The sequence below is a fragment of the Amblyomma americanum genome, chromosome 1, assembly GCF_052857255.1.
Source record: "Amblyomma americanum isolate KBUSLIRL-KWMA chromosome 1, ASM5285725v1, whole genome shotgun sequence".
In the NCBI taxonomy this organism is placed as follows: domain Eukaryota; kingdom Metazoa; phylum Arthropoda; class Arachnida; order Ixodida; family Ixodidae; genus Amblyomma; species Amblyomma americanum.
In genome coordinates, this window is record NC_135497.1 from 97,535,465 (window position 1) to 97,549,046 (window position 13,582).

A 13,582-nucleotide genomic window follows, 5' to 3' on the forward strand; every position below is an offset into this window, starting at 1 on the left:
CATCTCCTAATGAGAGAATGCGTCCGGCGGGTGGTGTGATAATGCTTTGCTGATAGTGACGGTACGCAGCTTGGGAGTCGGTGCAGATTTCCGTGATGTTGGGATCTTGTGTAGCGTGTATGAGCGCCAAGGCGATGGCCGCGCACTAAGCCTCCGTAGGGTTGCTGGCGTGGAGGGTGGCTGCTGTCCCGATGGTGCCATCCTCGTAGGCGGCGACATCGGTGCGACTGGTAGCCAGGTTGTGTTAAGCCGCGTCCACGTAGAGGATATGTCGGATCTGCCTCTGTTTTGTTTGATGCAATATTCAGCCCGGGACTGCGCGTCTGCCCTGTGCAGCTCGAGGTTCATGTTTCTGGGTAGAGGTCTGATGCGCAGTTGGCCCTGGATGTCAGGTGCATAGGAGAATTTGGTAGTTGGTGGCAGGTGAGCAGATGGTGGGAGGGCAGATGGAGATGCTGCAGAAGGTGTTGGCCGGTTTCTGTGCGGGTTAGTCGACGTATATGGTCGCTTCGTTGGACTTCGAGTACCGAGATAGCATTGCAGGTACCTGTGGCGAGTAAGCGATTTGTACAAACCGATTGTGGTTAGCGGAGTGCTGAGGTGGTCGCCTTTCAAATAAAAACATCAGCTTTGTCTTGTTGCATTTTGGTGAGCAAGTGATAGGGAAGGTGATAAGTCAAGCCGCTGGTGATGAGGGCGTCTGTCGTCTTAACGGTTTTCCTCTTCGACAGCCTGTATTTGCGGGTGGCCACTCTGCGGATAAAGTCCGCGATTTGTTTGGGTTGCTTGTCTAGTCGTGTAGAGTGAAGCTTGCGTCCAAAATGTCATGTGTATAGAGACCAAGGGCCCAGGGACCCCGGAACAGGGGGGCAAGGGGGGCGATCGCCCCCCCCCCCCCCAACATTTTTCCAGAGGTAGCAGCGCTCCCCCCCCCCCCCCCTCCAGTCTCCAATTGCCTGCACTTGGGTCAGATTTCTGACAATCGAAACACTTCAGTTGTAGGACTCTTTTAATGCAAACCACAGTGAGGCTGAGCTACTTGGCTTTGTAGCCAGTTGTAAAGCATTTCGTATATGAGTAACCTAAACCAGTCATGTCCCAACAGAAGCAGACTGTCTGACCCGTGTACATGATCATGATTACCAGAATTTAAACAAACTATGCACAAACTTTTGAACCAACTGATCACTTCTCGTGCACACATCTATAAAGCTGCCCATTTCAGTTCGTTTTATATTGCCGTGAATCTTTGCGCCGTTTGTTCATTTGCAGTCAAAACCTCCGGCAGGCGAATTTATTATTATTTTTTTTGTAATGCTAGATGCGACCAGACTTATCTCCATCGATCGTGGCCTCGTGTAAATGCTTCCACATTTTTCCAGATTGTTGTATTTGCTTTTGGCTCGTTATCTCGAAGGTTCGTTGCCAGCTTTAAATTGAGCGCGGCCAAGAACTGCAGGCATTCACTTCGATGACTGCTGAACACACTTGTGGCTAACGCCGCCACCGTGCCATTCAGATCTTAGTGGGCGCGAGTCAGCCCCTTAAACAGTTTCTTTTGGAAGCCTTTTCGTTCTCTTCCTGACTGTTAGTGTGTCCCCACCCCAACCTGACAGTTCAGATGAACCTTCGAACATTGAAAAATAAAAAAAGATAATAATAAATAAAATGTATTATGTAAATTAGCATTAAATAAATAAATAACAAAATAAGCTCGAAATCTTGCCCCCCCCCCTTCTTCTCAAAAGAAAGGTCCGGAGTCCCTGCAAGGGCCTTGAGTCTATTGACCAAGGGTATGTGGTCGTCGTACATTCGGAGGACATTCGGAGGTGTGTGCATGGGTCCCAAGAAAGTGGTCTGATCATGAGCAGTTCTGATGTGAGTGCGGAGAGGGTTCATGTTGGTCACGTTCGAGGTGATAATATCAATTGCTAACTGAAGTACCTTGCGCCTCGGTCGTCCATAAGGTGATGTCGTCGGCGCGTAGTGCCGCGTGGAGGTCGGGCATGCTGGTGAGGTGTTTGGCCACTGAGGCTATAGGGCTACATCAGGAGGGGGGAGAGAATGGCGCCTTGTGGAGTGCCCCAGTTGGCGACGGATTATGGAAACAATGACAGTGCCGAGTTGGATCTGGGCCATTCGTTGTGCGTCCAAGACGCGTATACCTCGAATTCAAAGCGGGACTCTTGCGCCCGCTTTTAACGCGACAGCGCTAAGGGTCCCGTGTCGCAGAAAAGCCGGTGGACTAGGTGAATGCGTTGTTGTCTTTGGCTTAGTGAAGTGTCTTAGAGACATGCACTGATTCGTACACGAGTAGCTATGAGTACGCTAATCAGGAATTAGGTCATTGTGTGAGTGCTGAGTAGGCGATGCAAACGGGACCTGACAACGCTATCGCGCTCTGCTCTTTAAAGCGAATTAAGCCTAAGCGTCCCCCAAATTTTCAAAGTAGTTCGAGGGTCTTGCACCTGATTCCACTTTATTCGACTGGCTTCGCGCTGAAGAGGAAGAACAGCATCTACTGGTCGCCCAAGCGGTCGATAATGCCCGGCCTGTAAATTTTCGCTGAATAAATGTCTTACTACTACCAGAAGGTTGGTTGACTAATATGAAATAGTTATCTTCTATACTATTGCAGTTAGACTCCTTTTTTATTGACAGCTTTGTAGCCCACCGTAAGCAATGCCCATATCAATTTTTAGGTTTTCGAAAACGACATTCTCGTCGCCGCTGCAGCGCAAGAATTTTAAGGCCACGCAAAGTTGAAACGAAACAGCGCGGTGTTATGCCTGGCGTGCCTTCCAGCCTAAATGGACAACGACGCGAACTCTCTCGACCAGAATTTATAGAAAACCAATATGAAGGCGAATGAGTCTTCTGAAGAAACGCTGTTGCCTGGACTGGCGTTCGCGGAAGCAGCGTCGACACTGGCGGCGCCACGTGGCCGAGTATGCCATCGGGTCGCCGGACGGAGCGTTGCTTTCACAGCCACGCTGGGGATGATAATTGACGGACGACTGCGACTTCGACCTTCGACATGGTTCCCGCGTTTCGGACAACAGGGGAGGGGGGGGAGTAGTGCAATGTCATTCATCCCCCTGCCTGAGAACGGCTTGGCGTTCCGACGTGACCGTGTTCGGGGAATGTCGTTTCCCCTTTATTCTTCGACGAACTGCGAGAGCATCAGCAGCGCCCTCTGCCGTGGGCGGTACCACCAGTGTCTACGTCAGCTCGTTTGCTTGGACATCCGTCTCCGAAATGTATTCCCCAGTCAGGGATCTGGGGAATACGGAGGGTACGGCCTACTGGTTTGATACCGAGACTCTCGCTTCCTAGGAGACTCCGGTCTGCTAAGAAGCTCCCTCTAACTGAGAGGCGTTCTCAGTTGCTCTTACCTGTACATTATGTGAATAGTCTGTAAAGAGTTTTCCTTGCCTTCCCCTTCTTAACCACGTCTCCGATCTTACTCGTCCCTTCTCCGGCCCGACCACGCTACCTGAGCTCCAGCAGCGGCCAGGGAGAGCGCTAGCCACCTCCACAAGCGCCCGCCAGGTGCTATCTCCCCGATCCCCATGCCGCTCCCACTCGGTACGAACCCGGCCGCGTTTCGATGGAGGCGAAACGCAAAAGGCGCCCGTGTGCTGCGCGATGTTAGTGCACGTTAAATGGAGCCTGAAATGATTTCGATGGCCATATTCAACAAATGTGTACGGGTGGTGTTTGTGAGTATCCGAGCCAAATTTAAAATCTTTGCGTTATAGACCATTTCATTACCTTCGGGAACACCAATTTGAATCCTCAACCCTCCTTTATCTCTTCCCTTACGGCGCGGTTCAGGAGTCCAACGATATATGAGACAGATGCTGCGCCATTTCCTTTCTCCCCAAAATAACAATTATATTATAATCCTCCACCCTTTCCTGTACTACGAGCACAGACCAGTGCCAAGTATGGCGGCGCCCTGCGAGCTCTTCCTGAAAAGGTCTATAACAAATAATTTCTAAATATCGCTGCTCTCGACCGATTGTGGCGACACTTCACTGCGCGTTCTTAAGGCGTCCCTGCCTCGCTGACGTCAAGTGGGCAATCTTAGCGAGCATTCTCATTGGGCGAGCCGAAGTGACGGGAAGGGTGCTGTCCCGATGCCTTTTTTTTATTTCTGGCACGTCGTCGTGTATGAGTTGGGAAGCAGCATGTTTATTCGTCGATATATATATCCTCGGTGTTTCTTCAGCTATAGCTTAAAATTTTTTGCGGTGCGGTGACGAAATACCGATAACTCGTGCGCTTTTCCGAACCTCAGTATATATCACTTTATGGTCCCTTTAAAGATCCCCAGGTGGTCGAAATTATTCCGGATACCTCCACTACGGCACCGCTGTCTTCTTTCACTCCCAACTTTCTCCACCGGGAAGCGAGACAGTTACTTCGCCTTTCATTTCCTCTAAACCAATTTGTTTCCACCCGAGAGCTGCACCCGCGCAGGGTGTGACGCGCGCTCGTACAGGTCGCAAGTTTTGTGGAAACCAACATATACTATATGTCACACCATGTCGTTTGCGATGTTGCTTAGACTAAGCTGCACTGCGTAACAACCTGATGACGATGGGGCAAATTAAGTTTCAGGCCTCTTCTGACAGCAAAAAGAGATTTAAATAAAGGCATGTGCCAAGACTACGCATGCACATTTTAGGATTCTGACTGCGCGGTCGAATTTATGTCTGCAGTTTCTCATCCAACAAGTTCGCCAAGCGGCCAAGGCCAGTCGAATCCTGAAATGAGCAAACTACCCACCGAGCTTAAGGGAAGTCCCGCCATACGATCCTAATAAAGTTTCTTCTCTCCCTTGTATTTTCCATCTGCCTCCTCCCATCATCATCATGTCCCGTCACGACCCTCTTTTTTCTCCTCTTCCCGTTCCCCAGTGCAGAGTAGCAGGCCAGATATTTATTTTTCAGGCCAGCCTCTTTCTCTTCTTTTCTACCTCTCGAGCACTGAGAAAAGAAAGTAAAAGCTGGACATGACGCGTGCCAGCGCGTTCGCCCCTGCAGCCAGGTGTGAGCACCCCGTCTGGCCGGATGATATCCGCAACGAGAAAAAGTTCGTATTGTACTGCGCATATGCTCTACACGGCATCTATTACGTGAACTGAAAGTCTTACATACGGACTCAAAGGCACATTTACCTTGGGAGAAACAGCCTGTAGCGCTTTCTTAGGTGCTATCAAGTTGCCACGTGTAAACATAGGAAAACAGTTGAAGAAGAAGTTAGCGACGTTGCAGCGCAAGGCTACAGATACGTGGACCCCTGACCCAGGCTGGCAGTCGGCACCTTGGCAACTGAGTCGCGGAGTGGCATCCATCATGCGCGAGATTGTCCACATCCAGACAGGCCAATGCGGAAACCAGATTGGAGCGAAGGTAAGCCGCCTCTTTCGCCTCGGGATATTTCGTGGCCGGAGCTGTCGCGACATTCTTACGACCTCAGTGCCTGTTCCGAAGCGTTTTACGCTAGCGATTGCGTTGCGGCCTTAACACCGTGCTCTAGGATGTAGTTTCAGGCTACGGGTTTAAGTACTTAACTTGTAAAAAAGTCATGGCTGGTAGTAGCCGCACTGCTTTTGTACTTAGTCGTGCCTTCTGTGCGTAGCACTTTGCGCCCCGGCGCAAGTGTAATCTCTGGATCTTGACCTTTGTTTTCGAGTTGACATTTTACTTGCCGCTCGCTATTTGAGTGTCTTGTTGGTTTATGTCACCTACCTGAGCCTTTACCGTCGTTCTTGGCGGAGAGGAGACATGTAGCAGTCTTAGGCCCACTGACTGCCTCAAAAGGGATCACGCGGAGGCCGGGGATACTTTAATGGGATTTTTTCCCGTATCGTCTAGGTTTTGCGCCTGACGCTATTCAATGGACTGAAGTGCTTTAGGCTCTGCCAGTTTTTCGCCATCAGGAACGCTGATGATTATGAGCCCCAGAATGCCACCTGAACCGGTTTCAGCTATGATGTTTAAGGTCTTTGGAGTTATTTCGTGTTAGAAGCGAATTCATGTCTCTAAATGTGCTTTGATAGTGGTCGCTGCTCACTGTGACACCATGATGAGTACCGATGTCTTTACACGTTTGCAGTTTTGGGAGGTCATTTCCGATGAGCACGGCATCGATCCCAGCGGAGCCTACTATGGTGATTCCGACCTCCAGTTGGAGCGCATCAATGTCTACTACAACGAGGCCCCCGGTACACGCCTTCCTGTATTTCGGTTGATAATTTCACTTTGGAACTTTCTCGTACCGTAGAGCGCGCTTTGCCCTTTAACGCTGTTAAACTGACCCCTGGCCTCTCAGCGGAGCATCTTGAGCGGCACGCCCTGGCGAGTTTTACACCGTAAAACCGATCGCGGATGATTTTGATTAGCCGCACTGAACGCGTCATGGCCTCTTCTGCTTGCGGCATGTTATGCCAGTGCAGTTGTTCAGGCCACATTTTTTCAGCACATCTAGGTTCACTTCGAACGTTCTTCATCAAAAACGATTTTTTTTTCTCACAAATCAGGATTGTTCACAATTCCGCTGACGGAGTCATGAATCATAACCTGGTCAGGTTTGACGATGACATACCGTTAGTCTCACCTCGACAAAGTTTCCCCGTGTTGTCGTGGGTGGGATAAAAGTTTTAAACGCCATGTTTGCCAACAGTAACGTTGTTGTGCTTCAGTGGCTATGGCGTTCGGCTTTAGCGTCATCGTGGGATCGCATCTTGAGGCAGCGGCCGCATTTCAATGTAGGCTAAATGTTAAGACATGTGCTCGGTGATGTTATTGCACGTGAAACAGCCCCAAGTGGACCAAAGTAGTCCGTACGCCTGCATTACTGCCCCTCTGATAACCCAGTAGCGCCTTACCAATTATAATACTATGTACCGCATTAAACGTTTAGTAATAGAGAACAGAATGGCTTAAAGCAACGTTAATTGCAGTAACTATATTTTAATGCATTTAAATTATCCTAATCACATTGTAATTGGTTTTGCTACTCCAACCAAATTTAATAAATATTGTTGAAGCTGCTGTTTAAGGATTGGACGGGGGGGGGGGGAGGGGGTCTAGGGCTATTATTGTGCTGCTTTTATCAGCTGTCACATCTTTATTGTTAGCAGGATCTCTTTTCTTTGCTTCTTTTGCTTATTTCTTTGTGATGCACGCATGGCTTGTAACCACACAAACGTACTTTTGTTGCACCTAAGTGACATTTATTTTTTGTTTGAGGAGATAAATACGTGCCTCGGGCCATCCTGGTTGACCTGGAGCCGGGAACCATGGAGGCCGTCCGCTCGGGACCCTTCGGACAACTATTCCGGCCGGACAACTTCGTGTTCGGTAAGAAGTTGCTCGTCATTTCCTGAGCAACATATTTAATTTTGCACCATTCCATCTTAAAGCACACTAAATCGGCACACTCACAAGAGCGCACGATATAGACTAAACTTTAATGCGCAGAATTGCTAAAATTTGTGCCCATATCTCTGTACGCACTGCGTACCCTTGTTGAGTTCAATCCAGTCCACGTGCCAGTCAATTTCATGCAGCCACGAAATCAAGTGCCTTTGAGTTGAATATGAAGTCATTTTTATAAGTTCCGTTAGAAGGGTCCCCAATACTCACGCGTAAGCTTGAAGGTTCAACACGACTTTAATGTGCAGCGAAACGGGCGTAAGTACGAGAGTGGCAATATATGTGCTATTTCCAAATTAAGATTCTATCCGCAGTTGGTACACCGCAGAACACAACGCCCCACATCACTCCAGCAAAACGGATATGTGACATATTAATTAATGACTGGATGTAGTCCTCAGCGGGAGAAATCTGGCAGAGTGCAAAAAAAAATTAGGACAGCGATAAAAGATGGGTCCTGCAGAGAGCCTCCTTCTGTCCTCGTCTTGTCTGCCACATAGCTCTTTAACCAGAGTGACTTAGTGCCGAGATTGAGTTCTGAAGGCCGAGTAAAACATAGCCATCACTTGTTATAGTCTTTACATGCCTGAAAACTAATTAAATTAATTCACACGTAACAGCATCCTAATATTATCCAAACTTAACTTTACCTATGAAATGCGGTGTTAATCCCCCTATTGGCTACGGCCATTGTTGCCTTTCTGGCTTCTGTGTGAAGTGTGTTTGGATAGTTGCTTTCCTTTATTGCATATTCCAGTACTGATTTTCTTCAGGATACAGTTTGTGCAAGTATGCGCCTTTCACAACCTGCCCCTTCAGGTCAGGGTGGTGCTGGCAACAACTGGGCCAAGGGCCACTACACCGAGGGTGCTGAACTGGTGGACTCTGTGCTCGACGTTGTGCGCAAGGAGGCGGAATCCTGCGACTGCATGCAGGGATTCCAGCTGACCCACTCCCTGGGCGGTGGTACTGGATCTGGCATGGGCACACTGCTCATCTCGAAGATCCGTGAAGAGTACCCCGATCGCATCATGAACACCTACAGTGTAGTGCCCTCTCCAAAGGTGTGTGACATTATCTGCAGGACCCAATTTCAGCATCTTTAAAACGAATCAAACATGACATTTCGGCCTTGCTTTATAAGGCGTCTTCCTTGAATTTTGATTAGTCGTTAAGCACAAAGTTCTCATTCTCTTCCTGCGGCTACCTCTAGGTTTCGGACACTGTCGTCGAGCCCTACAATGCTACTTTGTCAGTGCATCAGCTTGTGGAGAACACCGACGAGACCTTTTGCATCGACAACGAAGCACTCTACGACATCTGCTTCCGGACGCTGAAGCTCACGACTCCCACCTACGGAGACCTTAACCACTTGGTTTCTGCAACTATGTCGGGTGTGACCACATGCCTGAGGTAAGTATTTCGCAGCTTCGTTCAAGGGGCCACTTAAGCGCCTCATGCATGATCATAAAGAGCCCAAAGAGGTCGACACCATCCGCCGAATTGCTAGTTCCGACGGCAGTGATCGGTTCATTATGGAACAAGCACTGCAAAGACTGCGGTCGCCAAGGTCTTTTACAAAATATTTAGAGTAATACACTACAGCTAACCTCCATGTATAAAGTGCATGTGGTGGCAATATTTTCAGAAAATACAATGACGAGCAAGAAAGCAAATAAAAGCACCCTCACCGTCCGCATAAAAACTCACAAACACCGCACCTGCTATAGCCAGCAAAGCAGCTGCTCAAGGAAGCTTTGAAAATCACTTCAAGGAAAGTGAATTCGGCAGCGGCAGCAATAACGAGAAGGCGGCTGTCGTCGGGAATAATGGAGCGGCGCCTAATCTACGGCATGCGATTGCACACATTGGGAATAAAATGGCCTTGTTTAACCACTGTACCTCAGAAAACTCATGAGGCGAAAAGGTAAATTAAGGCCTCGCGCTGTAAATGATGAAAAACTACTCTGTTCAAAAAGCAAACATATCAAATCTCTTCAAAATAATTTAGGTGTGTGTCACTGGAGAATGCTTTTTGAACTATTTCTTCTTTATAAAGCGCACATTTATCTCGTTCAGCTCCTTAATCCTAGCGTACAGGACCTCCATATAAAGCCTCACGTACAGTGAAATCAGTTATCCCCGTTTTCTCTTCGGGAAAAGGGAATACAAATTTCCACGTTTTGGTATGGAAGTTTTTCTTCGATAAATAGTGGCACTTCCTGAGGAAGTTGGGAGCAGAGTACCACATTAGCCTGCTGAGCAGTCAGTATGGAATAAATACTGGTCGCCATTGTTGGGGGATGGTGTTTTAGGGCCTGGAGAACGATCACATAATTTTAAAGTGCCACGACAACCGGCAGACCGGTGAAGTTAATACCCATCGATGTTCTCCTAATGTAGTAATTTGTATAACCTTTGAAGCTGGATACGAAGCAGTGACCACGTGAAGAATCCATTTTTATTTTTTGTGATTTTGCCAATGAATCGAAACCAGCAACAGAAGAAATCATGTTATCTTACTGGAGCTGCTTTGTTTCTCCGCAGTTGTTATTTGAGGCAGATAACAGGCATGCAGTTTTAATGTTCTCTAGAACAGACTGGCAAAGTGTAAACTATGTAACGTCTGAAATTTCCATGAGTTCGTTCTTTCACTGGGCTTCGTTGTCTGCACTGGCGTGAAGAGAACTGAATTTCAAATTTGATGACCCGATATTCAAAAGCTTTGAATGAACAGCGGCAACAATCGCGACATTCTACAAGATGCCTCCACTGACCGTTGTAGCTGCTGCATAATCTTACCACAATCTTGTTCTGACTGCTCCCAAACAAGAGCGCCCAACATACCTCTGTAAATTCTCTCTCCCCTTGTGAATTAAGCGGGCTTCTAATCAAGCACCGTCCCATTCCTCACAGATTTCCTGGGCAGCTGAATGCTGATCTTCGCAAGCTGGCCGTTAACATGGTGCCCTTCCCTCGCCTCCACTTCTTCCTGACTGGCTTTGCTCCACTCACGTCCCGCGGCTGCCAGGAGTACCGGGCTCTGACTGTGCCGGAGCTGACGCAACAGATGTTCGATGCCAAAAACATGATGGCTGCTTGCGACCCCCGCCACGGTCGTTACCTGACAGTTGCTGCTGTCTTCAGAGGCCGAATGAGCATGCGAGAAGTCGATGACCAGATGCTCAACATCCAGAACAAAGACTCGAGTTACTTCGTTGAATGGATCCCGAACAACGTAAAGACAGCTGTCTGTGACATACCGCCTCGAGGTCTGAAGATGTCTGCTACTTTCATTGCGAACAGCACAGCCATTCAAGAGCTTTTCAAGCGGATCTCCGAGCAGTTTACAGGTGACCATCGTGTTTGATTTGAAAGTGCTTCTTAAAAGCACATGCTTTCATTGTCGCTACCCATTGCTGTCGATTGTCTGGAACAGCGCATTTTCGGGGACAGTTCTAGGAGTGTGACCCCGCCTGCTTGATATATTATTTTTTTTGCAGCTATGTTCCGCCGCAAGGCCTTTCTGCACTGGTACACCGGAGAGGGCATGGACGAGTTGGAGTTCATCGAGGCAGAGTCCGACTTGAACGAACTGGTGTCAGAATACCAACAGTACCAGGAGGCGACAGCTGATGACGAGGGGGAATTCGAGTAGACCCAGGCAGAGGCCTAGTTTTTTGTGTGCACTGCTTTTTTCTTTCGCTTTACAATAAAGTCTTTGTTTGTCATGGATCCTTCTTTTTGAGCCAGGTGCTTGTGCACTTCAGTATGTCGTAGGCCCGGACTGCGTCACAAGGATGGTCACGCAAAGCAGCTAAACCTTACTGTATTGCAATGTGCGCACATCTGTAAATAGCCGTGTGACCGGCGTTTTCGGCATTTTGACGAAACTCTAAAATCTGTTAAAATCTTCTCATCGAACCACTTATAGAGCGAACGCAAGGTGATCTTAAGGAAAACAAGTTTTGATGAGCTATTATTGGTCTCGGATACTTCCTCTCTGATGATGTGGAAAATTCTCTGTGCTGTCGAAACTGATATGAGACGAGCCGGTTTTTAGAACATCGCTACGGAGAATACATTTTGCTTATTATTCTCAGTGTTATTTGGCTGAGTTTTTTTGGCGTATTATCTAGCCATCATCTTATGTCTCATATTTTTACGATTTTTAACAAAAATTTCAGTGACGGGATCTTGGTCAATACTAGGACGATCGAATCACTTTCTTTGAGAGGCTCTTCTACTTGAGGGAAGGAAAACACGTTGAGAAGACGCCGACAGGACATCAAGTAGCATTTGAGGCTGCTTCACCAATTCATTGTTCAGCGATAGTCGAGCTCCTCGGGGCTGCTGAACCTGTAGTGATCGGACTATCTCGTCCTTCTGTGAGCGGCATAGCCCTAACACGGGACGCAGCGCAGAAAGGTTCGTCGCCAAAGGCTTTGGCGATTCGCCACTGTGAGGAACCCTCAACCCTTAATACTCAACGAACATTGCCCGTGTTGAATTCTGCGCTATTGATTCAGAATCCCTTAGCGTGGTGTCCACGGAAACGGAGGGTATGAGCTTTGGAAGCTACGCGAGCTTTCGTGATCTGAAAGCCCTATGGTTGGAGGCGGGAGCGATATTTCCGGCGAGGGCCTGGGGTAAACAGCTCTTTGTCTCTATAGCAGTTTAGCGTCAGCATCACCAGCTCTTAACGCGATAGCGGTAAAGGCCCCGTTCACCCGAAAATCCAGTGCCGATGTTCGTGTTTTCGGTGTTGTGAATGAAAAATCGCAAGCTCTTGATTGCCCAGGTATTGAATGCCCAGGTATTTTTGGATGCAAAATAGAGAACGACCGTTTGCATATATGGTAATTAACCGATTGCGCTACCGCGTTATACCCTTAGGGCGGAGCTTAAGTGATCCTTCCAAGTTTTGCATGGCAGGTAGGAAAGCGCTTCCTGATGTCCCTGAGGGGCCCAAGTATGTCTCCGTAGTACGTTTGCATTACAGGATAGGTTCCCACTTCGTCGACTACCGCTTGGTTTTATGACCGCGAGCTGTGGCGTTCGTGAATTGATTCCCGGTGTGTAGAGCCCATGTCATGGTAAGTGGTTCTCAGCTGGTACCCCCATGGCGGAATATTTGGGAAGCCTTCTCGATGGGGCTTCCGCTGGTGTAATTACGACTGATTGTCTGCAAGTCGAGGCTACTGTCAAGGATCTGTGCCATCTGTTGCCGTCGGCGACTGCGAGGATTTTCGTGCTCAAATAGCATCCAAGTCGCGGCAGTGTAACGCGAAATTCGGCGTCAACTCGTGCACTACTGGATTGGAACTCGTTGCATTTTTATCGCCTTACCGTAATATCCTGTATACAGTCCGCACGCAGTGTATAGTCCGCAACGCACAATTTTGGCTGCATATGGATTGTAAAACTTTTATTTCCAACATTTTGAGAGGCTTTAGGCCCCTCGCCTAAACGACAGCCAGAATGTCCTGGCTTGTGGCGGCGTCTTCGGCCAGTTGTACGACCTTTGTCTGAATCATCAGATCGGTGCTGAATAGGAGAGCCTCCCATTGGTCAAGCGACAGAATTTTTTTTCCCTCCAGGGAGGCAAAAGGGCATTGCCAATATATATGGTTGAGATCCGCGTTGTGGTGACATAGCTTGCACACATTTGAATATTGTGACGGATAATCAAGACTACACATAACTGGGTTCTGGAATGTATGAGTCTGGAGACGGCTGCCAAGAAAAAAAAATTCTAGACTTTTTGCACTCGTTACATACACTATCAGCATCAGGCGTGCGAACAGCACATAAAATTATATTTGGCGCAGTTCAAGTATCACAAAACGTGGCAATAGAGTAAGCTTCGCGAACTTTGTGCCACATTCAGCGATGCTGAAAAATAAAAAATGCTGTGCAGTGCATATATACAGATGGACCGCAAAGCGCAAAATATAAATTTATATATATATATATATATATATATATATATATATATATATATATATATATATATATATATATATATATATATATATATATATATATAGATAGATTTAAGAGAAGTGGGCACTTCTACAAAGACACTTTTATTTATCAACGTTTCGACCGCGGTGCGGTCTTCTTCAGGACAG

General features: G+C 47.8%; 1 protein-coding gene across 3 annotated transcripts; it reads left to right on the plus strand.

Moving 5' to 3' along the window:
* The first annotated feature begins 5,298 nt into the window (after nucleotides 1-5,298).
* On the plus strand, nucleotides 5,299-11,177 carry LOC144134157 (tubulin beta chain-like). Of its 3 annotated transcripts, XM_077667124.1 has the most exons (7): nucleotides 5,299-5,420; nucleotides 6,127-6,235; nucleotides 7,263-7,373; nucleotides 8,268-8,512; nucleotides 8,662-8,861; nucleotides 10,365-10,801; nucleotides 10,952-11,177. In XM_077667124.1, the coding sequence occupies exons 1-7, from the start codon at nucleotides 5,364-5,366 to the stop codon at nucleotides 11,104-11,106; spliced, it is 1,314 nt and encodes a 437-aa protein (XP_077523250.1). In that variant the 5' UTR covers nucleotides 5,299-5,363; the 3' UTR covers nucleotides 11,107-11,177. The 3 variants fall into 3 exon arrangements, with proteins under 3 accessions (XP_077523250.1, XP_077523254.1, XP_077523261.1); XM_077667128.1 differs by lacking the exon at nucleotides 6,127-6,235 and having other exon boundaries at nucleotides 5,312-5,420; XM_077667135.1 differs by lacking the exon at nucleotides 6,127-6,235 and having other exon boundaries at nucleotides 5,312-5,420; nucleotides 7,266-7,373.
* Nucleotides 11,178-13,582: the final 2,405 nt, after the last annotated feature.